Source organism: Eptatretus burgeri, chromosome 7, assembly GCF_056783735.1.
Source record: "Eptatretus burgeri isolate ZD-2024b chromosome 7, Ebu_testis_v1, whole genome shotgun sequence".
NCBI lineage: Eukaryota > Metazoa > Chordata > Myxini > Myxiniformes > Myxinidae > Eptatretus > Eptatretus burgeri.
Window position 1 is genome coordinate 59,961,775 of NC_140967.1, and position 26,347 is coordinate 59,988,121.

General features: G+C 37.3%; 1 protein-coding gene across 13 annotated transcripts in view; it reads left to right on the forward strand.

Moving 5' to 3' along the window:
• The window catches only part of LOC147023354 (uncharacterized), a 111,455-nt gene that overhangs the window by 34,735 nt on the left and 50,373 nt on the right, over positions 1 to 26,347 (forward strand). For 3 of the 13 annotated variants that reach the window (XM_085888670.1, XM_085888669.1, XM_085888667.1), the window contains one exon: positions 246 to 5,640. The exons of 6 other annotated variants lie outside the window; for them this stretch is intronic. In XM_085888670.1, the coding sequence (XP_085744796.1) occupies positions 266 to 4,405 (4,140 nt within the window). In that variant the 5' untranslated portion in view covers positions 246 to 265 and the 3' untranslated portion in view covers positions 4,406 to 5,640. Of the gene's footprint in view, positions 1 to 245; positions 5,641 to 5,700; positions 5,827 to 10,818; positions 10,934 to 26,347 lie in introns of those variants that run through there. 4 more of the 13 variants (XM_085888676.1, XM_085888672.1, XM_085888673.1 and 1 more) reach the window with 3 other exon arrangements.

Here is a 26,347-nt window from a genome sequence, read left to right on the forward strand (position 1 = left end):
TCACATGGTCGTGATTTCCTTTTAGTGTTGACTGCCATTTGTAGCAATTGGTTCAATATGATTCTTTAATTTTTAATTTTCCCTTCACTTTATCCCCTTTCCAAGGTTTTGTCACAACAGATATTCATGCTATTAACTTGTTATGGAATGTCTCATTCAAATATCCTCTCCCCTTGTGTCCCTGTTCCCTATCTGTGTTTGCTCATGTGTGCATGTGTTTTCGGGTGCGCACGGGTGCAATCCAGTATCGAAGGAGTGCTCTACCATGGCGGTGGTCATTCGCATGGAAGGATTGCCTGATGCGGCAGGCCCGATGGATATCCGCAATTTCTTTTCGGGTCTTGTGGTCCCAACTGGAGGAGTGCACATAATTGGAGGGAAGCTCGGAGAGGCATACGTCACTTTTGAAAGCGATGCTAATGCCCGCCTCGCTATGATGCGCACTGGAAGCGTAATTATGGCATCGAGAATCCTGCTGCTGCTAAGCAACAAGTCTGAAATGCTGAGTGCCATCCAATGGAGCCAATCGAGAAGTGATGGAGAGTTGTCAATAGCGGGGACTGCCGGGACTAATGAGGAGGATAACACAAGGATGCTTCCAGCCATTACTGGTAATGTTCATCATTTTTCTGGCAAGCATCATTTGCCACTTGGACAAATGGAAGATGCAGGCAACTCCGGACCAATGTTTTTATCAAGAAACAACATCCCATCGACATTTCAGTGGTCTCGACCTCCACAAGGAACTCAAAAGCAGGCGCCCAACCCACAGTGGATGCTGCTGCAGGGTCCCCAGCTGCAGGAAGTTTTCCCTCTGGGAACAGCACAGCATGGGAATCAGAAACCAACTGGCTCCAGGGATCAGTACTTGAATGCAAGTTCCAATCGACTTCGTCATCTTGGAGTGGCTGATGTTGGTTCTACTTCACCTGGATTGACATCGGCATGGTCAAAAACCAGTGAAAGACTGCACTCACCTGAGGATAGAGGGATTTGGAACAATCTTAGAGAAAATGATGTAGCAGATTCTGCTGATACTGTCCTTGACCAGGGAAGTCTTGTTACAAGCAGACAAAATGTAACTCATCTTGAGGAATGTTATTCTACAATGAATTGCCCATCTCTGCAGTTAAAAAGTACTAAATGCGATGAATCGAGCAATATGTCCAACCCACGCGCTCTTAAAAAGCCTGCCAATTTAAACATGAAACTTTCCCTCGAGTCGAGTATTCCAAAAGATTTGATGGGCACCGAAACGGAGAAGCCTTGCATAGAGGGAACATTCTCTCGGGCACCAGCATTGCTTCCGGATTGCAGCAGGATGGGTAAGGATGTCAAGGAGAAACATCATGACAGCATGAGCAAGGACAGCACATTTAGAAAATATTGTGGTAAGGATGATGTACTAAAAAGGAAAGACAGTAACAGGAAGGAAGAGAAAACAATTTCTAATGTTGTGAATCTGGATAATGGTAGAAGTGGGTTGAGCTATAATGAGGAGAGTAGTCAAACTTTAATAAGTGCCAGTAGATATTCAAATAAATTGGAGAACTGTGAATTGTTGGAGGAGCAAGAAACTAAATTAACTTGTGAAAGCTCCTCTTTGCCTCTTGAAGTTGCAGATGATTTGTATGTCCAGGTCTGTGCACTTCCATCATATGTAGATGAAGATGATGTTTATTTATTATTTGAAAAGTTGAAAGTGGATTGCGTGATTTTAAACAAGGATCGAAAGGGGCAATTTGTTGGAACGGCTTACGTACGTTTTGCAACACCAAGTGATGCAATTGCTGGAATGCACAAACATGGCCAGTATATTAGCAGGAGGTGCAAAGTAGAAGTGTATCCAGCAACTGAGAATAATTGGTGCATTGCACTTCAGAATGCATCATCTCAACTGCAGTCTGAACATGCACGGTCACCGTCTGAAAAACAGGATGAAGAGCACTCACAAAAGGTGTCTGGTTACAAATCTTCCTCATCCTGTAACTCTCTTTTACGCTCATCGCGTTGCGACCGTTCTCCACTTCGCGACAATTCTCCACTTCGCGACCGTTATACACTTCGCGACCGTTCTCCACTGCGTGACCGTTCTCCACTACGCGACCGTTCTCCACTACGCGGACGTTCTCGACTGCGCGGACGTTCTCCACCGCGCAGACGTTCTCCACCTCGCGACCGTTCTCCACCTCTCGACCGTTCTCCACCTCGCGACCGTTCTCTACCTCGCGACCGTTCTTCACCTCTGTCTCGGTTAAGCACTTCTTCACATTCACAACATCTTTACTCAAGGAATTTGCATTTATCTGGATCAGATGTCTCATCCACTTCTGAAGGATTACAGTCATGTTTTGATTTCCCTGTACATGTCACTGGTTTGCCCAGCTACGCTGACAGAGGCACTTTGTCGAAATTCCTTTTTGCATTGACTGTGATTGAGCCAGTGTTTCTTGTGGATTGTGGATCATCTGTTGAAGCATTTGTTGCATTTGCCACTCGTGCAGAACATTCAATTGCTCTTCGTCGCTCTGGGTCTTTCTTTGACAAACGGCAGATTTTTGTTCATTCCATTTCCAAGAATGTTATGAGACAGCAGATGCTAGAACATGGGTTCGACAATGATGAAGAGTTCAAGAAATTCAGTAAAAAGTGTCTGCTTGTGCAATCTCTCCCACAAAAAGCCAGCAGGAAAGTGGTGGAGTTTTTTTTTACAGGATATGGAGTTTCAGCAGTCAACATTGCAATAATATCTAATCATGGTAATAGAGAAGCCTTGGTGGCATTCTTCTCTGAAGTACTGGTGTCACATGCGAAAATTCGTGAAGGCAAGAAAATATTTACTCGGCCGGTTCACCTGCTTCCAGTTGAAGGAAATGTATATGAGAGGTGCAAATACTACATGTGTGTCAAACCTCAAGGAACATGCAAGGATTCAAGTTGTTTGTCAAGAAGAGCGCATGGCCCTATTCATGCTGTAAGAGCTACCACAGATGGCCTGATTCCTCTGTTAAAACCAAATCCTTCCCTTTTATTGCCACAAAGTTTTCAGTCGATCCGACGTCCTCCTTTAATCCCAGACCCTGTGGCAATGCCACAACCTTCCATTGCACCAAACTTGGATCAACAAATTGTCGATGCACAGATGATTGCAGGCCAGCAGCTGCGATTGCCGCTTGCCTTTGGCTCACAGCCAGCTCCTTTGTTGACAGGCAAACCAGCACTACCAAAATCAATGCCGTTTAACCCAGGTCCTGTTAAAATTCACAAGGAAAGCACTGGAGGTAATTTGTCTGATTCTACAAGCAAAGAGTTGCCCATTATATCACCTGGAGATTTGGCTTTGAGACAAATGATGAACCTGCCAAAAAGTATGGGCAGGGACAACAATCCTGCATTGCTTCAGACAAAACCAGGTTCCACAACACTTCCGTTTGCAGGGTTTGATAATAATTTGCATGAAGTGCTCTTTGAGAAAGGGTTAAATAAAAATGCAGACTCCAGTACAATGGCGTTAAAATATAACAATGTGGAAGCGAAAGTGGAAGGGACATTCCCTCCAACTTTGAAATCTGATGAGGAACTGAAGATGCTGCAGTTGAAAGTGGACAAGTTACTTGAAAAACTGGACAAGAACAAAATTTTGGCACTTACACAGAAAAAAACACATCAAGCTAATGATCCTGGCAACAAGGGATTTGTGAAACCCTATGTTAAAACCCCAGACATTGTTAAGTTTGAGAACATGCTCAAAGAATTCAATGGAGGAAGCATTTTGGCAGCTTCTCAGGTTTCACATTTGAATCCTATTAAGGACAACATTGAAAGCACAGGAAATTTCTTGAATAACCCAAGAGGAAAAGAGGCCATCCTGAATGTCTCTGGAGCTTCCAGTTCTAAAATTAATATCTCTGATCAAAGAGGAAACCAGGATTTTCAACTCCAATTGTGCCACAGTTATATGCCTGTGATGTTAAATTCAGGAGAAACATTTATGGAAATTAAGCCCCATGACCAAGCTTGGATAGAAAAGCAGAAATTACAAGGAAAGGAGGAGCTGATGCCTTGGCAAGATTTTCAGGAAACTCAAGCAGATAATTTTTCAACAATTCCGAATCGGTTTCCTGGTTATCATGGTGTCTATGACAACATTTTGCCATCTGGTCCAACACTGGTTGAAATGACAAACCTGCCTTTGAATGTGAATATTGAGGATATAATTTCTTTCTTTCAAGGCTGTCACATCATTTCAGATTCTATAGATATACAAAGAGGAGATCCTTGGCATCCCACACAATCGCTTCGTGCCCTTGTGAATTTTGAAACTCCAGAAGGAGCAGCCTTTGCTGTCCAATTTCTTAACGAAAACCCAATTAGGATTAGGAAAATCTTCCTCAGGCTCATATAATACTTTTTTACTTTTCTTTTAAAGCAGCTTAATGCGCCTTGTTGCTTTTCCTCTGATATAATTGATTTTGTTTCGTGTGTCAGATGGCCACTGCCATGCCTCTCATTTCCTTTTCTACCCGACGACGATGCTCGTTTAAGATCATTTGCTTTAAATCACACAAGGTTTTGCTTCGTTACTTTGTAATTTCCCGCCTTTTTGTTCACATTTAATGTTGTTGTAAAGACATGACGAAGCCACATGTTGAGTTGAAGCACCAGCCCTGAATATGTCATTAGGAAAAGGCACTCGAGCTATTGAGAAGAAAAATACGGTTCATCAAAAAATATGGAGCATCAATTTTGTTGTTCATAAATCTTGTCCTAATGGCAAAATGTAGTACGGATGATCGGCATATGATGGTTTGTACTTGATAGTTAATGCCTTTGTGAACATGAGGGACTGTATGCTGCTTTCCCCAAATTACATATGTGTAAGGTGGGGAATAATGGAACAAGTCCAAAATTACAATCTCATTTCACAAGGAAAGTTGTTACTTGCATGGTTTTGTCATCCTTAATTGTGGTAAAGACAGCTTGGAGTTTGTTGAATAAAAAGCAGAGGATTGACGCTCAAATAAACTTGATGAAAATCAATATTTCCTCAACTAAGCATTGAAGACTTTGGCTGAGCCGAAATGTGATGTTTTTATTAGGTTTTTATTCTCAGGCAGAAGCGTTCCTGTGTCTGTTTTTTTTTTCCTTTACTTCTTCACTCTGTCAATTCCACATTGTTGGTTGTGGCATTTTGTTTGTTTTGAATCAACCATTTGTGAGATTTTTTTGTTTGTTTGTTTTCATGCCAATTTTCTGTGCCTACTATTTGGTTTCATGATAAGGTTCGTAAGGTTTTGCATGTATAAAGTTATTGTGAGCCATTTGTGTTTAATTCTTCTACATCTTATGAATACACTTAATATTGTAAACGGTAATGCTCACTTGCATTTTACCTCTTTTTTTTTTCAACACCCTTTCTCCACATGTTGATAAATTACTGTTGTATGGAAATAAAAAATGTACACTTTGAATGAAGTTTATCTTTCATTAGTACAGGACAAAGTGCGTGTTATTGTTCTTGATATGCTTTGCCTTTGGATGAGATGTTTGCTTTTGCAGTCCAAAACAAAGGAAATGTGGACTGTTTGAGTGTTGCTTTTGAGTTGTATATATTTTTTTCAAAATACAAATATAAGCAAGTGTTGAGTCCCTGTTTTTCCTGTAAAAAATGTTGATGGAATGTTTTGTTTTCTTTACCAGATCCTGATCTTCACCAAAGTCTAATCAGTTCGTCCTTGACACACACCGAACCTGTCCACAAAATTTCATCCTGATCCGTCCACAACTTTTTGAGATATCCTGTACACAAGCAAACAGACAGAAAAGGTGAAAACAACCCCCTTCACCTTCAGTGGTGGAGGTATTAATAGAGGAATTATTTATTTACAAATATAATAAGTGAATGGCCTCCAAAGCCAGTTGCTGACTGAGCATCCTTCGTCATGCAAAGTCCTTCCTCGGCACACCTGAGCTCCTGACCACATACAAAGCTTTCGTCCGCAGCCTGATGGAGTACTGCTCTCTCCTCTGAGCTGGTGCTCCCACCTCTCACCTTTCTTGGCTTGATGCTGTGGAAACCACGGCATTTAAGATAATTGGTATCTCCCGCGATGAGGCTGAGACTTTGGATCTCTCACTCTCTCACCGCAGTCAGGTCAGTGGTCTTTCTGTCTTCTACCATCTCCTCTTCGGTCTCCCCCCCCCACTCTGTCTGTCTCTTCTGTCCCCCCCCCATATTTCCGCAGGGTGCTCATGGTCCACCAGCAACCACCTTCTGGTAAAACTACCAAAATCACGAATCGCTGCTCACCTTCACTCTTTCATTCCTCTTTTTCCCTGCCATTGGAACAAACTCCCACACTCTCTTCAATACCACTCTTTCCCTCCAGGTCTTCAAAACAGTTGTTCACCACCATCTCTTATCTTCCGCCATCCAAAACCATGATCTTTTCTACCCCTGTTAATCCACTACAAACTCTCCTTCCAATTCCCTGCTTTCCTTCCTGAAAGTGCCTGTCGTGTCAGGAACTGAAAGTCCCTGTCGTGTCCATCTTGTTTACTCCGTGTACCCTGCCCCGGCCGGTGCTCCATCCCTCTCCCTTCCACAGATCTATTAAGGTCTCTGTTCCCCACTGTTTTGTCCTTCCCTTTCCTGCCCCTCTTATCTACTTTTGTTTTTTAAACCTTGTCGAGGCTCGTTTGAGAGCTAACACAACGCATAGCAAGGGTGGCATGAGACAAGCAGGGTGGGAGTGGGAAGGACAAAACAGTGGGGAACAGAGAAATTACATCTGTGGAAGGGAGAGGGATGGGGCGGGGAACATGGGTGGACACTACAGGAACTTTCATGAAAGAATAGCAGGGAATTTGAAGGAGGTGGGTTTGAGGTGGATTAGCAGTGGTAAAAAAAGATCGAAGATTTGGATGGGGGACGATAAGAGGTGGTGGTGAACATCTGTTTTGAAGGCCAAGAGGGAAGAATGGGATTGAACAGAGTGAGGGAGTTTATTCCAAAGGTGGAGAAAAAAGGAATGAAAGAGTGAAGTTGAGTACTGATTCGTGATTTTGGTAGTTTTCCCAGAAGGGGGTTATTGGCGGACCTTGAGCGCCCTGCGGAAATATGGTGGGGACAACTTGCAGACAGAGCAGGGGGGGGCGAGACCGGAGAAGAGACGCTAGAAGACACAAACACCACCGACCTGCCTGCGGTGAGAGAGTGAGAGGCCCAAAGACTCAGCCTAATCGCGGGAGATTCCAATGATCCTCAATGCCTTGGTTTCCACAGCGTGAAGCCGAGAAAGGTGGGAGGCAGGAGCACCAGCCCAGAGGCGAGAGCAGTACTCCATCAGGGTGCGGACAAAGCTTTGTATGTCGTCAAGAGCTCAGGTGAGCCGAGGAAGAACTTTGCACGACGGAGGATCCCATTCGGTGACTGGCTTTGGAGGCCAAGTTAGAAATGTGGCTTTCCTAGGAACGATCATGGCAAATAGTGAGACCCAGAAGCTTGAAAGAAAGGACTTCTTCCAGAGGATTGTTGAGAAAGCTGATTGGGGGGGGGGGGGTTCCAAACGGTCCTTTCGGAGAGACATGGTGAGAGTGTGAGATTTGTCCTCATTGAAAAACATGTTCCACGTGTTGGACCAGTTTGTGATTTTACCTAGATCTGCAGTGAGTGAAGAAGCTGCTGCTTGCCGGTCTAAGGGATGACAGATGGTACGGCAGAGGGTGGAGTCATCAGCAAAGAGATAAAGACGATTTTCCGTAGAGTCGGAGAAATCATTGATGAAAACCAGAAAAAGAACAGGGCGCAGAACTCTGCCTTGAGGAACTCCAGCACGCGATATGTACGTATCAAAAGCACGCGATATGTCCAGAGAGATGGCTCTGATCTCATGTCTGGTATTTTGGACCTCCATCCATTGTTGGGAGAGTAGAAGCAGCATATCCAGGGTCGAGTGACCTGGTCTGAAACCAAATTGATGATCGGAAATCAAGCCATTGGAGAAGAAGGATTTAATGTCCTGTTCCGCTTGTTCTACATTCTGTGTGTTAGCTCTTTTACGAGCCTCAACAGTGTCTACAAAATTTTAAATTATTCACAAATGGAAAATGTTGAACCTTCCTTGTGTGCAATGCAATGTGATATTGGGGTGTTGCTGTATTTTGTTTCTTGCGCCAATTTATTTCTCTTCAGCTCCATGAAACCCATTTCAGTGTTATTAAAGCTTCCCTATTGATGTTGTCAAGAGGTGTTTTGTGTTTGTCCCTTCTGTGCATGGCAAATGTAATATGCAATTGTAAATTGGCATATTTGTCATAGCATCAGCACGGGGTGATTACTCGAGTTGGTGTCAGCACAATGTTGAAAAGCATTGGGCACGTGCAGGTTTCCCTTTCTGAACTGCTTTTATCCCCAATACTTTACTTTCCTCACCACACTCAACATTAATGAACTTGAGGTGCATCCAAAGTGAATGTATCATTTGTTGAATACATTTCAGCAATTATTTGTGCTGAGATCTGGCCATTTACACTTATTCTGTTGAAAGGAGGCCCGGCAAAAAAAAATTTAGCTCCTCCATTCTCAGCCGCCCCCTTACCCCTCCCCAATTCTTTATGATAAAATGAAAAGGGCAGGCTTTTGTTGATATATTGACCAAAGTTAGTGATAAAAGTAACCCAGATACAGGTTTAAGACAAACCTCCACTGGTATCCTCCCTGGCCATATCTCATGGAATATAAACCAATCAGCTATATTGTGATGAGATCTATAAGAGCAAACAATGACAATGGTGACTGCAAACCAAAATAGCTGTTGTAAAAAAAAGAGTGTGTTTGTGGTATTTGCACCAATTTTCAAAGGTTCCAACTAATAACCAAACTGGGCAAGAAATGTTGCCGACCAATACTTATCATCCTGGCTGTATGTGCTCGACTCGGCTATTTGTGAAAAAAACGATTCATTATATTTTACTGACTATTCCATTTGACAAAGACAACGAGTCGTATCTAGTTTGTGTGTCCCCACAAATTACTGACCAATACTGGTATTCGTTAATCTTATTTATTTATTTGATTTTTTTAGCATAATTTATCACCCTCATTTTTCCTGCCTCTCATTAAAAATCAGTCATTTGTGTGGGCTTCATCCTAATTGACTTGCAACCAACCGTTTCTGTCATATCATCTGTAAATATAAATTTTTTTTTTTTTTTTTTGAAACGGCCAAGGCGAGCACCGATTGAGCCAAGACCAGTATCGTGCAAAATCATTACAGTGGTTTGGAGGTGACAATTCAGGCATCAGCAGAGCTTTAAAAAAAAATGAAATGAGATCATCATTTCAACATTAATCTCTGTTGTCCACTGTGTTGAAATGGTACTTTGCATCAGGAATGAGATCGCAAATTCGTATGCAGTGACTGACAATGTGAATATTTTTGCGTTTATTTCTCCAAAATAAGCTCATAAAGTGGGTCCCAGTGTCTGGCCGTCCAGCCGTTAACATTTGACTAAAACATCTTCTCACAAACTACCTGACTGATACGCACCAAATTTGGTTCGATGCATCAGGACAGCAAGGTGTCATGGGTTGTGCTCCCCATCTGGATGTGCCCCCAATAAAGGGGTTGAAAGGGGAGTTTTTTTTCCTGTGTTGATGGTTAGTTTTTCTTGTGTTTCAGTTGTTTAGTTTTTCTTGTGTTGTTTCGTTTGTTTTTTTCCTTGTGTTTAGTTTTTTTATGTGTGTGTTCAGTTTTTCTTGTGTGTTTAGTTTCTGTCTTTTTAGGTTTTTGTTGTGGTTGTTTTTCTTGTGTTTCTTAGTGTTTTTTTAGGTTTTTGTTGTGGTTGTTTTTCTTGTGTTGCTTAGTGTTTTTTGGTGGTGTTTTGTTTGCATCAGGACAGTAGGCGAAGGTCACTATGCCTGTTGGAGGAAATAACTGTCAGTCCCCCACGGTTTATATTACATCCATATGAAAAAAAGATTTTTGGTTGATTTCACCAAATCTTTAAAAATGAAAAATCTTTTCTGTAACTGTGGATTAGTTTACCGAGTTTCTGGTGGCTTGAACATGTTGCTGTGTTTTAGTATGGGGAGGAACTGCTGAAATGTATCCATCCGGGTTCTTCCCGACATCTTTGTTCTTTGTTCCTTTCACACTTCTTTCTAATTTTTTTCACAATTCTCTTTATTCATTATAATTCTTGATTTTCATCTCTTTTACTTTCTATTTCTTTCTTTCATTATCTATCTGTCTAAGGAGAAGTTAATTTTTGCAGAAAGTTTTCTGTAGGATTTACTTGGCGGTGCATTGATGGAATTAAGGGTTGTGGAGTGTTAGACCATACAAAACCATACAATACACGCTCTGCCCATACACCCCAGCGGCTGAAACCCGAATCCTATCCAGGTTTCTGCCGATGACTCCATCTTTGTTCTTTACTTCTTCGGGTTCCTTCTTGGTCCTCCGTTTGATTCCAGCTATGCATGATTTTGCTCTCTGTATTGCATTCTGTATTTCTCTTGTTCGAGTACCAAGCCTTTCAGGCTGGGTAACCTATTGTTTTTCTTCTGTTTAGTCTGTATTTATTATTATTCCGCTGGGAATTTTTGGGTTTATACCCTCTTAAATTCATTTTCTCGGCAACCGTTAGTCCAATTGACACAAAATTTTCACTGCAGTATGTGTCCTTTTTCGTAGAATTTCAAAGAAATGATTATTTGAGTATGGGGAGTAACTGCTGAAATCTATCTATCTGGGTTCTTCCCGACATCTTTGTTCTTTGTTCATTTCACACTTCTTTCTAATATATTGGCAGATCACGTGGTACGGCCGCCATCTTTGAAAAAACAAAAAACATTGGACGTCGTCTTCTCTGGAACCGCTCGCTGGAAAAATTGAAACATGGCTAATTGTCAAGATCTCTGCAGGGGGTATGTGTTGTTACCCATGACATCATCGGTGAAGTGGTATCCCATGATAATTTGACACGCTGAATGCTGCATCCGAAAAATTTTGAAGTTTCTTGAGCATCATCTATGCAATAACTTACCTGAGAAAAATAAAATATTATGATGTCATAGGTCATGTGGGTTCGGCAGCCATATTGTTCTTTAAAAAGAAAAAGTTAATCATTTTCTCTGAAACGGCTGATCAGATTGAGACAAAACCCCCCAGGAATGACCGCTTATCCATGCTGAGCAAAAAGTTCCATTGCTTTTTTGACGTAGGTCACATGGTTTGGCAACCATATTGAATTTATCCAAAAACCTCAAAAATATTCTTCTCCAGAATAGCTGGACAGATCAAGGTGAAACTTCACACATGTTCCCCAAACCATGGCTGTACCAGCTTGTTAATTAATAGTTGATAGGTCACATGGTTTGGCAGCCATATTGGATTGAAAAAAATAATAATATTTTCTCTGGAAACATTTATCCAATCGAAGTGAAACTTCACAAGTATCATCTAAAGCCATGCCGCATAGGGTAAAAACGATGACTCATAAGTCACATGATTTGGTGGCCATCTTGGATAGAAATACGCACCTTATCCGATTAACATGAAACTTCACAAGCGTGATCCCTACCCAATGAGAGGCAGAATATAAATTTATGATGTCATAGGAGTAGATGATAAATGTTGCTTCTGAGATGCCCATTCAATTGAATGGGAAAAAGGGAAAAACTATCTGACCCAAGCCCCAAAAGCTCAAAATGGGAGACTCACTTCCTCCCCCTCCCATACAAGCAAATGAAAAATTGAGACACTGATTAAAGCACTTCTTCCCCCCAACATAATCACAGTCCTTTCATATTTTCATTATACTCAAAGAGCGAACCAACGGATATTTGTCCATGTTCTACTTTAGAGAATAACTTTAGAGTTATTTTTTGAGAATAACTAAAATACTTTAGAGAATTCTACTTTAGAGAATAACTACTTTAGAGTTCTACTTTAGAAAATTTTCTTATAACATTCCTTTCCATCAAGTATATTCTCAAAGAATAACTTGGAACTTGGTTCTTGGTTTAAGTATCTTTGTTGAGCAGAGATGAAATGATAAACTTCTCTTAATGCTCTTGTCTGACCACCTTCTGAGCCACATATAATTTTGAGATTGATAACCATCAAAGTTTTCAGTCCATTCAAGGATACTTTTTTTTCCTTTAGATCCTCCAACTTATTTGTTTTTAAATTTATCTGCTTATTTGTTTTATTTACTTTTACTCTGGTTATTTCTTCAATCAGACTTATTTGATACTTCTCACATTCATTATGTGTCCCATTTAAATTCCAAGACTGATTACATCTCCACTCTTTGGTTTGGTCATTGCTTGGTTCTATCATTGATAAATCAGTAAATGACAGCGGTAGCTCGTTTCAAATCCCCAACCCAATATCTTAACACTTAAATATCTTAGCACTTATACTTATAACCATAAGGGAGACCATTGATTCCATTCTCTAAAATATATCTTTTATCATCAAAATCTCCTAATGCTTTCTTATTTACCTCTTCTGTATATAATTGATGTTTATAACTTCTTATTGTATTCATTTTTCGATACTCATCTTTCTTTAAGGTTAAACAGTTGTAATAATGTTTAAAGTTTATTGTTTCCTTGATTATATTTTTCTTTATTCCCTTTAGCTTCTTATCACATCTTTCAATGCTATTATTATCAATATACTTATAAGCATAAGACTTTGATCTAAATCCTCTAAATTCAGTCATGACATTCCCACCCAATTCATCTTTAAACTTACCAATAACCTTTTTATTCTTTGATGAAAACAACACATCACCTGACTTATAATTACTTGCATCATATATATCAATATTATCAATCATATCCTCATGTACATCACTTGTCTTAATTTCTAATATTAAACTATCTGTATCCATATATAACAATGATACATTATCCTTATACTTTGGTTTTAAATTATTACAGTAATAGTCTTACATTAACGTCTTTGAAAAGTGAAGAATTCATGTTCCTAACTAAATTGCTTATCCATTTTAATACTCATTTTTCAAATGAATAGCACAAAAGTTTTTTGAAAACACCTCCACTTGCTTAAAACTTGGTCTATTAATTAACTTTGAAGCCTCTTTCCAAGATGTAGCAAATCTTATGTTTTGCCTATTCCTTACATTTTCCATAGTCTTTCCAAATACAGCATTATTCATTAATTTATAAAAGTCCTTCTCAAAATCTGTTTTTGCTTCTGTTCCCCTTTTTGTATTAAAATTTTGTATGAATTGTTTTTGTGAATGAGATGTATTTTTGATGTGTTAGGAATGGCAGAATATCTCCAGATGTCTGAAAGTTCATTGATAAATAGATGTGTGTCCTCGTGAGCGTTGTTGTGAAGAAAGACAGGAATAAAGTTTGGGGGCTTGTAATTAAGATTACAACGGGAATGAGCTGGACCTCTGTATTTACCAGTAAGATGACAATGATCCCTAACTTTAACCTCTCCCTAAATTTTCTCCTCACAAATATGACATACTGTTCTTCCTAAATTCCTTTTTCTCTCCCTTTGTTATATTAATGACATTGGTTTATAGGTTATCACCATTATTTCTCTTGGTCTTATACAGTCTTTTTCCAATCGTCCTACAAACTCCTCTGAGGAATCTTCTCCTCTGTAAAGTTCTAACTTGGTGTATTCATCACCAACAGATGATTTGATATAATACCAGAAACAACAAGGAATATGTTTTTGATATTTATTTGTGTATGATTTATTTGGATTTGGAGAAACATGTCTATCTTTTCAAGGATACTTTCAAAATCAGCATGTATCACAAATGGATGTTTGTTAGATTTGTTGTAATCTTTGAATGATATTTTCTTTCCTACTTTTGGTATATTAATTACGGTTGATTTATGATTACTATGTACAGTATTTTGAATGTTGATTTAATCGTTCTTTCGTATGAAAGAAGTTAAGACATCTCTTACAGGGATATGTATAATTTGTTCTATTGAATATTTGAGGGGATTAATCTTGATAAAATTTTGATAAAAGCATAATGTGACTTTTTTCCCCAAACTATAACATAGAAGGTCAATGTGTGTTTCATCATTTTTATAGTTACTTGAAATTTTTAATATTTGAACTTTGTTTGTATCCATTAATCCAGATACATTAACAGATAGATTATTCATTTTCTCAAATTTAGAAATATCTCTCAATGACATTAGAAACTTTAAATCTTTAACATTTAGTGTATTCTCGTATTTTGTTATAATGTTCAACCCTTTCAGGTTTCCATTGTGGAGGATGTGAGTGAGCAAGAACAAACTATAGAAAACATTTATTATCTTTGTTTTGAATATTAGCAACCGCTTTCTTAAGTTTTATCTCTTTTGGTTAATCAATATAATTGAAGCTTTCAGAGGATGTGATTTTAAGATGTGTATTTCTAAAAAGATTATTTTTGGAATAGCAAATCCACTACCTACTACAGTGTTATCAACATCTTGGTCTTATCTCTGGAGTTCATCGTAAACATCGCATCTTACAAAATCTTGAAATGATGGGATAAAGTGAGGGTTTGTCTGCATATAGAGAGTAGTTTCATCACCTTCTCTTGCCATATTCAATTTTACTCCCATATAAAACTTAAAAGTTTTCATTTTACTTAATGTGTTTTTAACCTCCGCCATCGAAGATGGATGGAGGTTACTGTTTTCACCCCTTACTGTTTGTTTGTTTATCTTGCCAAAACGAAGTTTTTGCAAGATATGTTTGTCAGCTTGTATGTGTTTTTTTTTTGTTTGTTTGTTTGTTTTTGTTTGTCTGTAATCACGTATCGATCACTCTGCAGAGCACAGCTATCATTGGAATTTTTTGTAACTTCGCATATCAGAGTCCTAAGGAGGTCCCTTTCAGCGCATAAAATTTTCAAGGTCAAGGTCACTTTGTCTCAAATCAAGGGAGTCGACGAAACCCTTATTTTTTGAGTACTTTTGATCGGATCGTCTTCAAACTTCATGGGAATATAGTTCATGGTGTGGCGCTCAGCTGATTAATTTTTGGTGGCGATCAGCCTTGACCTTCATGGTTAGCGCTGGAGGTCGAAAGTTTTTGACCCCAAGGTCAAATTTTGAAATCTTAGGTACCATGTCGTGTAATACCTCAAATTGAATACCTCGATGAGTGCTTTCTAGATATGTCAAGCTTGAGACATTATGAGGTCATTTCGTGACGTTATGAGGCAAACGCATATTTTTCATGGTTACTCTGTAGAACGATTCTCATCGGAATCTCTCGTCGGCAGATATTCCTTAAGGAGTCGCTCCTGGTGGATAGCAGCTCTGTTCACCTCAGTGTGACCTTAAAGAAGTCACACGTGGTCACCTTTTGGCAAGATAGGGTGACATTGGTTTTTATTATCTTGCCAAAACGAAGTTTTTGCAAGATATGTTAGTCAGCTTGTATGTTTTTTTTTGTTTGTTTGTTTGTCTGTAATCACGTATAAAAAATTCTGCAGAGCACAGTTATCATTGGAAATTTTTGTAACTTCGCATATCAGAGGCCTATAGAGGTCCCTTTCAGTGCACAAAATTTTGAAGGTCAAAGGTCAAGGTCACTTTGTCACAAATCAGGGGAGTCGACGAAACCCTTATTTTTTGAGTAATTTTGATCGGATCGTCTTAAAACTTCATGGGAATATAGTTCATGGTCTGGCGCTCAGCTGATTAATTTTTGGTGGTGATTGGCCTTGACCTTCATGGTTAGCGCCTCAGGTCAAACATATTTGACCCCAAGGTCAAATTTTCAAGTTTTAGGAACCATATCATGTAGTACCTCAAATTGAACACCTCGATGAGTGTTTTCTAGATATGTCAAGCTTGAGACATTATGATGTCATTTGGTGACATTATGAGGCAAAAGCATATTTTTCATGGTTACTCTGTAGAACGATTCTCATCGGAATCTCTCGTAGGCAGATATTCCTCAAGGAGTCGCTCCTGGTGGATAGCAGCTCTGTTCACCTCAGTGTGACCTTAAATAAGTCACACGTGGTCACCTTTTGGCAAGATACGGGTCACCCTGCGGGTGACATTGGTTTATTTTATTCGTTTGTTTGTTTGTGAACAGTATTACGGAAAAACTCCTCGATGGATTTCGACGAAACCTGGTGGGGGGTTAGGTCTGGTCCAAGGATCATGCCATCAGATTTTGGACTTGTCCAAAATCCAATATGGCGGCCAATTTGAAAAATATATATATATTTTTTTTGCATTTCTACATGTTTTAAGTGATTTCCAACCCCCCCCAAAAAAAAAAATTGTTAGAGAAAAAGTGTTTTTGCAAACTTTTTTTTCAACAATTTCGCTTTCTTTTTTTTGCATTTCTACATTTTTTAAGTGATTTCCAACCCCCCCCCCCCAAAAAAAATTGTTAGAGAAAAAAAATTTTGCAAATTTTTTTTCAACAAAATTTCGATTTTTTTTTTTTTTTTTTTTGCATTTCTACATGTTATAAGTGGTTTCCAACAAAAAACATGCCAAAATTATAGTTACGGCTGATTTTGGAACTTCAGGTGGATATATCCACGTATAATCAATTTCTGTCGCAAGGAATCTAGTTATGACGAATGAATTGAGTATGTAAAGGTTAAAAGTAAAAGGGAAAGTTGCAAACTATAACTCTGTGAGCACTATTGACGTCAAATTGAATGAATAGGATATCAGGTTCACTTGAGTGACCGAGCAGTATTGGCGGCGGAGGTTTTGCACTCTACCGAGTGTTCCCCCTGTAGTTAATTACAGTTTCAATACTTTGTTCAACCATATCAACAGCTTCAATGATTGAAGATGGTCCAGGGTCTTCAAAGTGAAACATTCTTATTTTTATATGCCCTTTAAATGCCGCATCAGTGTTTTCAATAGAGAATTTAGTAGCCCCTTCCCTTTCTTCATTATTCTTGTGTTTGCATGAATGAAGGTGTCTACTATAATTTCTTTCAAAGAATATCAATATTACATCTATCACAATGTTTTGTTTCTTGTTCAAATGGAGATATTTGTCTGAAAAGATTGAATGTGTGTTTGTTGTTTTGAAGGTGTTTTTTTTAGAACATTTATATTCATGATTACAAATGTCGCAGTACGTTATATTCATCATATTTATATAGCAAAACTTTGCTTAAACTAAAATTTTCTTGATGAAAATTCCATTTAATTTAAAGGTGATTTAAATCTGCTTCAAAAAAACCATTTTATCCACAAACTTTTTTTTACTTAATAAATACAATGTATCAAAACACAAAAGACAAGTTTCAATCAATCTCTTCATTTGTAAAAGATACTGAGAACTATGTCGAGGATGTAAAATTGAATAAAGATAAATATAACAACTATTGGATAAAACCATTTATGGTGAATAATATGAGTTCTTCAATTTCCCTCACTGGAAGGGCTTTTAGTATATCTGGAAGAACATCAATTAAAGTAGCTCCAACAAAAGTTTCTCCTCTCCTTCTGGCAATATATTCAAAACTAGAAAAAGCAATGAAACAAGACAAAGTATTAAAAAAGAAAAACCTTCTGGATGAAGCTTTAGAAAGAAAAGATAAGACCATCTGCAATATGCAAGGAGAAATTTGTATTTTTTTAAACAACCCTAGAGATGTAAATCTTGATGAAATATAGGATGTTAATATATCAGGTCAAATGACATTTCGTTCAGTTGTAGTTAAGGGCCTTTTTAAAATTACCTTTAATATATAAAATGTTGTCGTTGAATGTGTTAATGAAAAAAAGTATATAGATATAGATGGTAATGTTTTTTTTTCTACTAATTAAATTTGAGTCATTATTCAACTGAAGATTTTGAAGATTATGAGAGTGATTGTATCTTTGTTGGAACAGAAGACAGTTATGATACTGATAGTTTGTGTTCAAATGATAGTTATGAAAGTAGTTTTATAGATGATTGTGAAAGCACCAATGAAAGTACCAAAGATGAATTTTGTTTGAAGTAAAGTTTTACTTTATAAATGTGAATAGTATACTAGATCTAAAGCCTCTTGAAATCCCTGAATCTCCATATGACAAATTTGAGAATTGTCCTGCATGTGAGGGAGTGGGATTAAACACAATCAGAGCCCATAAACAATATATATTCTGTGATTATCTTCCAATTAATGAAAATGAAAAATATAAAAAAGAACATAACTCTTTCAAAATTACATCAAAAATGAATTACTTTACAAGATGAACAAGAGAAATGAATATTAAGTATGAGGGTGATAATTCACCTTTTCTTACAAGGGAATAGACTGAACAAATGATGGTAATGTTTCATGGATTGATGATTTATAATATTAACGATTGTCATTTTCAGGGAAATATCAACACAAGATATTCTATCAATAAAATAATGGATTATCTTGAAAATAAACCTGAACTGAGGATAAAACATAGAGTTTCTAAAAAAGTCAATAAAAATGTAATAACCTGTTTTCCAAATATATAAATGAATGATGTTTTTACCCATTTGGGAAAATAAGATAAAATTTAACAACCATAAAAATATTCCAAATTCATGAAGATGTCTCATAATTGGTTCAAGCGGATGTGGAAAAACCTGTCTGCTTTTAAAGATGCTGCTTACTCCCAACTTTTTAGATTATGATAATTTAATAATTTTCACACAGTCAAGTTTTCAACCTGAGTATCAACTACTCTCACAAGGTTTTAATGCGGGTCTTCAAAAAGAAGATATAATCGGTGTATTTAAACTTCAAAATGAACTAAATGATTACAATATTGAAGATATAATGCAACTATTTTGTGATGCACAGAAATGTAAAAACAAATCAAACCCTATAACTTGTATTCTTAGTGATAATACGGATGATGTACCTTCACCCCAAGATTTGGATAAATCAAAACAGAACATTGTTATCTTTGATGATTGTGTTAATGAGAGAAACCAAACGGTAATGGATCGCTACTACACAAGAGGGTAATGGATAGCTACTACTACACAAGATAGCTGCTACACATTCTTTTTGTAATTGTATTTATCCTAATCAATCATACTTTCAACTTCCTCATCACTCAATAAAAAACAATGCTTATACTTTTATTTTATTCAAGTTAAATTCAATAGATATAAACAATTTTTGTAGAGACAATTGTTCTACTTTATGTAGTAAAAAGGTATTTGGGGATTATATGAAGCACACGACTAAAAATATAAATATATAGTTGTGAAACAAGATTAGATATTAAGGGATATATTTTTTATTTTATAAACAATGATGTATATAAATAGCAACTATTATTATAAATCTTGTGGGTAAATCTGCTTCTGGAAAAAACTTTCATAATTCAAGGTTCTTGAATAGTAAAAATGAAAATATTGTAAGTTAAAAAAACAAAAACACCGTGTGATTCATATTGTATTGACAACAAGCAGAGCAATGCGACCAGGAGAAGTAGAAAGTGATGATTATTACTACATTTCAGTAGAGGAACATATGCGATTGAGGAATGAAGGTCAAATATTTGAGGAGGTCTCTCTTGGTGCAACAAAATATTCACAATGCAAGAGTAAGTTAAAGAAACTAAAATCTGGTGGTCTTGGGATATTAGAAACTAATCCAGAAGGAGTGAAGCAAATTATTAAACATCTGAGTGGTAATGGGGTTAAGATTTTATCATTCTGTTTTGATGTTGATGAAGAAACTCAACACAAACGTATGAAAAGCAGAGATACAAGTGTTGGTGAAGAAGAAATTACAACTCGAATTAATGTTTATAAACAATTTGATGAAATATTTAAAGAAAAGGATTTATTTTAACATCTACTTTAATGAGGAAGAAAAGGAAAATTTCCCTGTTGACCTTTACAATTCAGTAAATGAGACTTTCCAACAAATAAATGGATGCGAAAGAAAGAGCAAGAAGATTTAAGGAACATCAAGAGTTGGTTTCAAAAGTTGTAAAACAACAGGAAGACATAAAGAATAAACGGGTGAAGAAGCATTTTGAAAGAAAACAAGATAAATTTTTTAAACCACTTTTAAATACTTCCCAACAAAAAAATTATAGATGCTTCTACAGTTCCCACAATGGAATGTATTCCTAAAAAAGTTCAAATCTTGAAAGATTTCAGTCAAATGACGGAGGAAGAATTAGAGCATATAGGAGAATTAGAATATGATGATGAAGGATTATTTCAACAACTGGAAGAGATAAATCAACCCCCTGATTATATTGTGAAGGCTCGTCAAAATAATGAATATTCAGCGGATTCACAAACCAAAGCAGGACCCATTCCAACAGAACAACCAGCAATATTCCATCTTGTTCAAGAAAAGGGATTGATATTTAACTAGAGGGGGAACACTTGGTAGAGTGCAAAACCTCCGCCGCCAATACTGCTGGGTCACTCGAGTGAACCTAATATCTTATTCATTAAATATGTCAACAGTGCTGACAGAGTTATAGTTCTTTTCTCCAACATTTTTTTTTGGGGGGGGGGGGGTTGGAAATCACTTAAAACATGTAGAAATGCAAAAAAAAAAGAAATCAAAATTTTGTTGAAAAAAAAGTTTAAAAAATATTTTTTTCTCTAACAATTTTTTTTTTTGGGGGGAGGGGTTGGAAATCACTTAAAACATGTAGAAATGCAAAAAAATGAAAAAAATTTTCTCTAACAATTTTTTTTTGGGGGGAGGGGTTGGAAATCACTTAAAACATGTAGAAATACAAAAAATATATATATTTTTTTCTAACAATTATTTTTTTTGAGGGGGGGACCAAGTCCAAAATTTAATGGCATGATCCTTGGACCATACCTAACCCCCCCACCAAGTTTCGTCAAAATCCGTCGGAGTTTTTCCGGAATACTGTTCACAAACGGGTGAAAACAGTAACCTCCGATCTTCGATGGCGGAGGTTCATAACGAATTAAGGTTCTAGAGTTCTGCTCAACCTCCCTGTTAAACTAACTGTGAGATTAATGTTTCTTCCAACAAAATATGGAAGACAAGGTTCAACTGTGAGGGATGAATCAAAGTATTTTGAAAAACCATTGGATATGAAAAATAAGGATGATAGAGTATATATTGATTTGCTGGACTCTCTTAATTGTACGGTCAATATATCTGGTAAAAGTAGGAAGAATGAGGAGAAACACATTATTCAGGCTTTAAGTAGGCTTGGTTCAGGTGTTAGTTTTCTTCCAAATGACCCTTCACAATTCATTAAAAGACTGTTATTGCTGTTAAGTAGTAAGAAGGCTGGAAATAACAATTGTTTTAATGAAGCATCAGGCATTTTAGACCAGTTGATGAACATGGAAATAATTAATAAATGTCAATACAAAGATATTTATTCCATATTAAATAAGATGAGAAGCGCAATCCTTAGTTTTAATTTCACAACAAGCGACCACACATCTTCGTTTCTATACCCACTCCAACTAGATGCAAGAAAAGATTATGAGGCATCTTTATTGTCTATGGAAACTTATAATACCTTGTTTAGTATCACAGAGAAAAACGATGTTTAGTTATAATCCGGGAAGTGGATACAAAACGATTACAGTTTCACCCGGAGCACATGAGATTTCTCAAATGTTGTTGTTCGTCTTTCGGCTGCTCCCGTTAAGGGTCGCCACAGCGGATCATCCGTTATGATCCGCATACTGATTTGGCATAGCTTTTACACCGGATGCCCTTCATGACGCAACCCTGATCGCCTCTTACGACACAGGGATAAGGATTGGGTTTTGCCATGATTCCAGGCTGCCCTCCACCCTCTCATAGCGCGGCCCAGTGCAGAGCTCCTGTCCTCAAGCGATCCTCCAACCCAAGCCTCCGAGTAGCCGGATTACAGGCGCACGCCACTACGCCCGGTTATGAGATTTCTCAAATATCATCTTAAATTACGGGCTCGCCTTATGAAAGAACAGGGTGATGAAACAAAAATATTGTTAGAGATATTCAAAAACAAACTTCAAAATCAACGATTAAACTTAAAAATAACTACAACGTTGATTTCACAATTGATAATTCATTTAGGGAGTTATTTTGTTTTTCCTCAAAAAAGATTTAAACGAAAGGGACATTTTACAGTGATAATGTCATTCAAATATCCTCAGGCATAAATTCGGTATTAATTCACTGTGATTTGATTGATGGTGCTTATAGTGATGGAATAAGAACAAATACAATATTTTCATTCAATGCATACTCAACCCCAATTGGTTATAAATTCAATATGGAACCAAAAAATCTGGTTATATACTTGTGTCTGGAAAAACCATGCACAGAGTAAATTTTAGGATAACTGACCAAGATAATCGCATGATTTCTTTTAATGGAGAAATTATATCCATCAGAATTTACCTACGTGAAGTTTTCCAATAAATAAATACGATGGTTATTGTGAGGAAACACGAGTTGGGAAAATATAAAATAATTACAGGGGATGGGATGTTCCTTTCCCCATACTACAAGGGTGAAGGTATGTATCTTGGTCGAGGATACAATCAACCTCAGCGACAATGGGGGTGTAGATCATCAGTTTAGAAAAAAAGGAGATGGCATAATTGATACTGTAATGGTTATAGGTTCAACTATTCTTAAACATAAAGACCTAATTGGTTCAACTGCTTCTTCTGTGGGAAATGTAGCGGGTGCTATAAAGAGTATAAAAGATGCCCAAGAGGAATCCCATAAATGAAATTAAGAAAGGCAAAACTCAGTTGTCTCCCCAAGAACGACAGAAAATAATTCAAATGCTTGGGTCAGGGTTTCAAAAGTTTTAACATCTTTTTTCCTCAATAAATACAAGTATGGAAGCAATTGATAGTATCTATGATTTGGATGATGCCATTGCCATCTCAAACTTGACTAAAAAAGAAGACTACTTCAAGGTAAATGCGCTAACTGGAACAGACTGGAAAACAAATGGAACAAAACGTTTTGAAATAAATAATCAACAAACTTATTTGAATCTAGCCGAAAGTTTCTTGTTGTGTAAATTTACATTCGCTAATGCTGCGAATAACACAAACGCTACACTCGTAAATTATTTATTCTGGAAAATGTTTGATAGTGTTCGTTTGTATTTTGGAATACAAGAAGTTGAAGCGGTTGATTATGTCTCTGCTGTATCTGAAATGATGAAATTTACACTGTATTCATTTAGTGAGAGAATGGGAAAAGGAGCTGTCGAAGGTTTTATTACTGATATGGCAACGGGAACAAACACAGACCCTGGTTATAGTTAAAGAAAAGGAATGTGTAATGATGATACAAAAGCAGTTATAGTTTTACTGTGGCAGTTCCTCTTAAAGGTATATTTGGATTTGTGATCATGATAAAGTTCTGTGTGGACTTAAAATTAGATTTCAACTGCAAAGGAATGATAATGAAAATAGATTGCTTTTGGTGCTGCTAATGTTTTTGGTGCTCAGAATAAATTTGTTATTTATGAAATTAGTTGGTATATTAGTGAAGAAACTCTGAATCATAAAACAGAAGAGATGTTGAATAGAAGACTTAACTCAAAGAAACCACTCAGTGTCATACCTTAAGAGAAGATGTCAACACATTAAAATGAACCAAACCACTTACACGTGGAATTTAGCTGTTCTGGAAGGAAAGCCACAACACCTGTGGCTCATTTTAAAGAAACCAGATGGTGATACTGCTCCTGATAAGAATAATGCATTGAGTGATCATGCTAAGGTGAAACAACTTCGCGTTTCTCAAGATGGAACATTTTATCCACGAGATAGATTGGAAATTAATTGGGAAGAAAATGATTATGCTGAAGCATACAAGTCTTACCAAAAGGTGTGTGAAAGCAAAGGAAATAAAAAACCCATTTTGGATATGACAGCATTTGAAAGCCTGTATACAATCTACGCGATTGATCTGAGTGGTCAAAAGGAAACTATAACGTCTAATCGAGTGAATACTTCCCCATACATTGAAAGAAGAGAGAGTGAAGAAGTTGATACATATTGTTTGCTTTTGGAAGAAACAGAATTACACATTAATACAGATAATGGTGTTATGATTAGTCTCACATAATTGTTTTGATAAATAAATGAGTAGTAAAGTGCCAACTGGGGTATATGTTAATCAAATCAATCTTCATAAACTAATGGCGATTTCCATTAACGGAGATATTTTGACGTCATAACTTTTTTCTAGGAGGAATTTTCAAAATCGGAGATGGTTACTGTTTGCGCAGGGTATTTTTACGTATATATGCCAAGTTTCAGGAAGTTTCGATGAAAACTGTAGGCTGTGAAACAAATTAATCAAAAAATAGGAATGACATCATAAAAATTGATGTGACGTCAAAGTGACGTATCATATGTGCGGTAATTCATCTCTGATAATGCCCTGTTCGATTACCGCAAACAGAATTCAAAAAGCTTGCCTAGTTTCGGAGATATTTTTATTGGCGATTTCCATACTGAAAACTGTAGGCTGTGAAACAAAAAAGTCCAGAAGAACAACAACGTAAGACTTGGAGATCCTCCACGAGGATCTAAAAAAGTCCACAAGAACAACAACGTAAGACTTAGAGAACCTCCACGAGGATCTAAAAAGTCCACAAGAAGAAGCAGAAGAACAACAATGTGAGTAAGACTTAGAGATCCTCCACGAGGATCTAAAAATACAATAATTATTAGTCATATGGTAATTTAATTCTGTATAAAACAACAAATAATGAATTGGTATAAGGATCTCACCTCTCCACTTGTGAAAAAGATTGATCTGCATGGTTGGAGTACTCCTCTGAATACTCCATTCTTGAATGAAACATGCCAAAGTTTGCATTTGACAATAAATATTACAAGTTAATGACATAATGGAAATGAGGAAACAATGGGTTTTTTTCAGGTGTGTCTCACAAAGGAAATGAGTCGCATTTTTGCTTCGGGTGAGGGAGCTTCGTTCTCAACCAGGCTGACTCATTTTAACGCAAAATAAAACAGCTTGCGTCACATGATTTTGAGAAGAACTTTCAAAAAATAAATATCATACTTTCATAAAATCATAAATAATGTTGAATTTGGAAAGACTGAAAAATATAAGGAATCGACAAAATGATATGTGGCTCAGGAGGTGGTCAGACCAGAGCATTAAGCGAAGTTTATCATTTTATCTCTGCTCAACAAAGATACTTAAACCAAGAACCAAGTTCCTAGTTATTATTTGTGAATATACTCGATGAAAATCAATGTTATAAGAAAATTGAGTTATCCCCTAAAGTAGAACATGGACAAATATTTCGTTGGTTCGCTCTTTGAGTATAATGAATATATGAAAGGACTGTGATTATGTTGGGGGGAAGAAGTGCTTTAATCACTGTCTCAATTTTTTATTTGCTTGTATGGGAGGGAAGGGGATGGGGGGATGAAGTGAGTCTCCCATTTTGAGCTTTTGGGGTGTGGGTCAGATAGTTTTTCCCTTTTCCCCATTCATTTGAATGGGTGTCCCAGAAGCATCTACTCATAGGTCACATGGTTCATCAGCCATATTGGATTGAAATAAAAACTTTAAAAATCTTCTCGTCTGAAACGGCTGAACAGATTGAGACGAAACTTTACACACATGATCCCCAAGCCATGGGTGTACCAGTTTGTTCATGAATATTTGATAGGTCACATAGTTTGGTGGCCCTATTGGATTGAAGGAAAATATTACATCATGTCTGAAACCGCTTCAGCAATCAACATAAAGTTTCACAATTATGATACAGTCGACATGTGGAGTGTACGTTTTAAATTTCAACCCGATCGGTCACATCGTCTGTCAGCCAGAATTATTTGTTTGAATCTGAGAATTGTTTTTTCTTTTTTTCAAAAAGCCTCACTTGGTTGCACCTGGATGGGTTTGAGGGTAGAGGAGTATCAGTTCAATTGATACCAACGATGGCCCCAGGAAAAAGGATCACCTGCGTACGTAATAAATCGATGGAACTTGGCCTGTTCCTAGTTCCATAACTTGTCAATCCCGCATTGTCAAGAGATGTGTTGGGCCTCATTAGACTTGGGGGGGGGGGGGGGAGGAGTGCCGGTTTACCCTCTACACTCATGGTGTCAACATTTATTACTTCATGTTCAGGATGTTTAAACACAAATTAAATTGATTGTCCTTTTTCCTGAATACATTCGTTAATTGCTTATGTAATAAATAGATTAAATGTGGCATGTTACTCCGTCCATAACTCATCAATCCTGCATCCAAGACAGATGTGTAGGGCTTCCTAATACTCGGAGGACTTCCAGTTTACCTTGTGCAACCATGGTGTCAACATTTATTACTTAGTGTTCAGGTT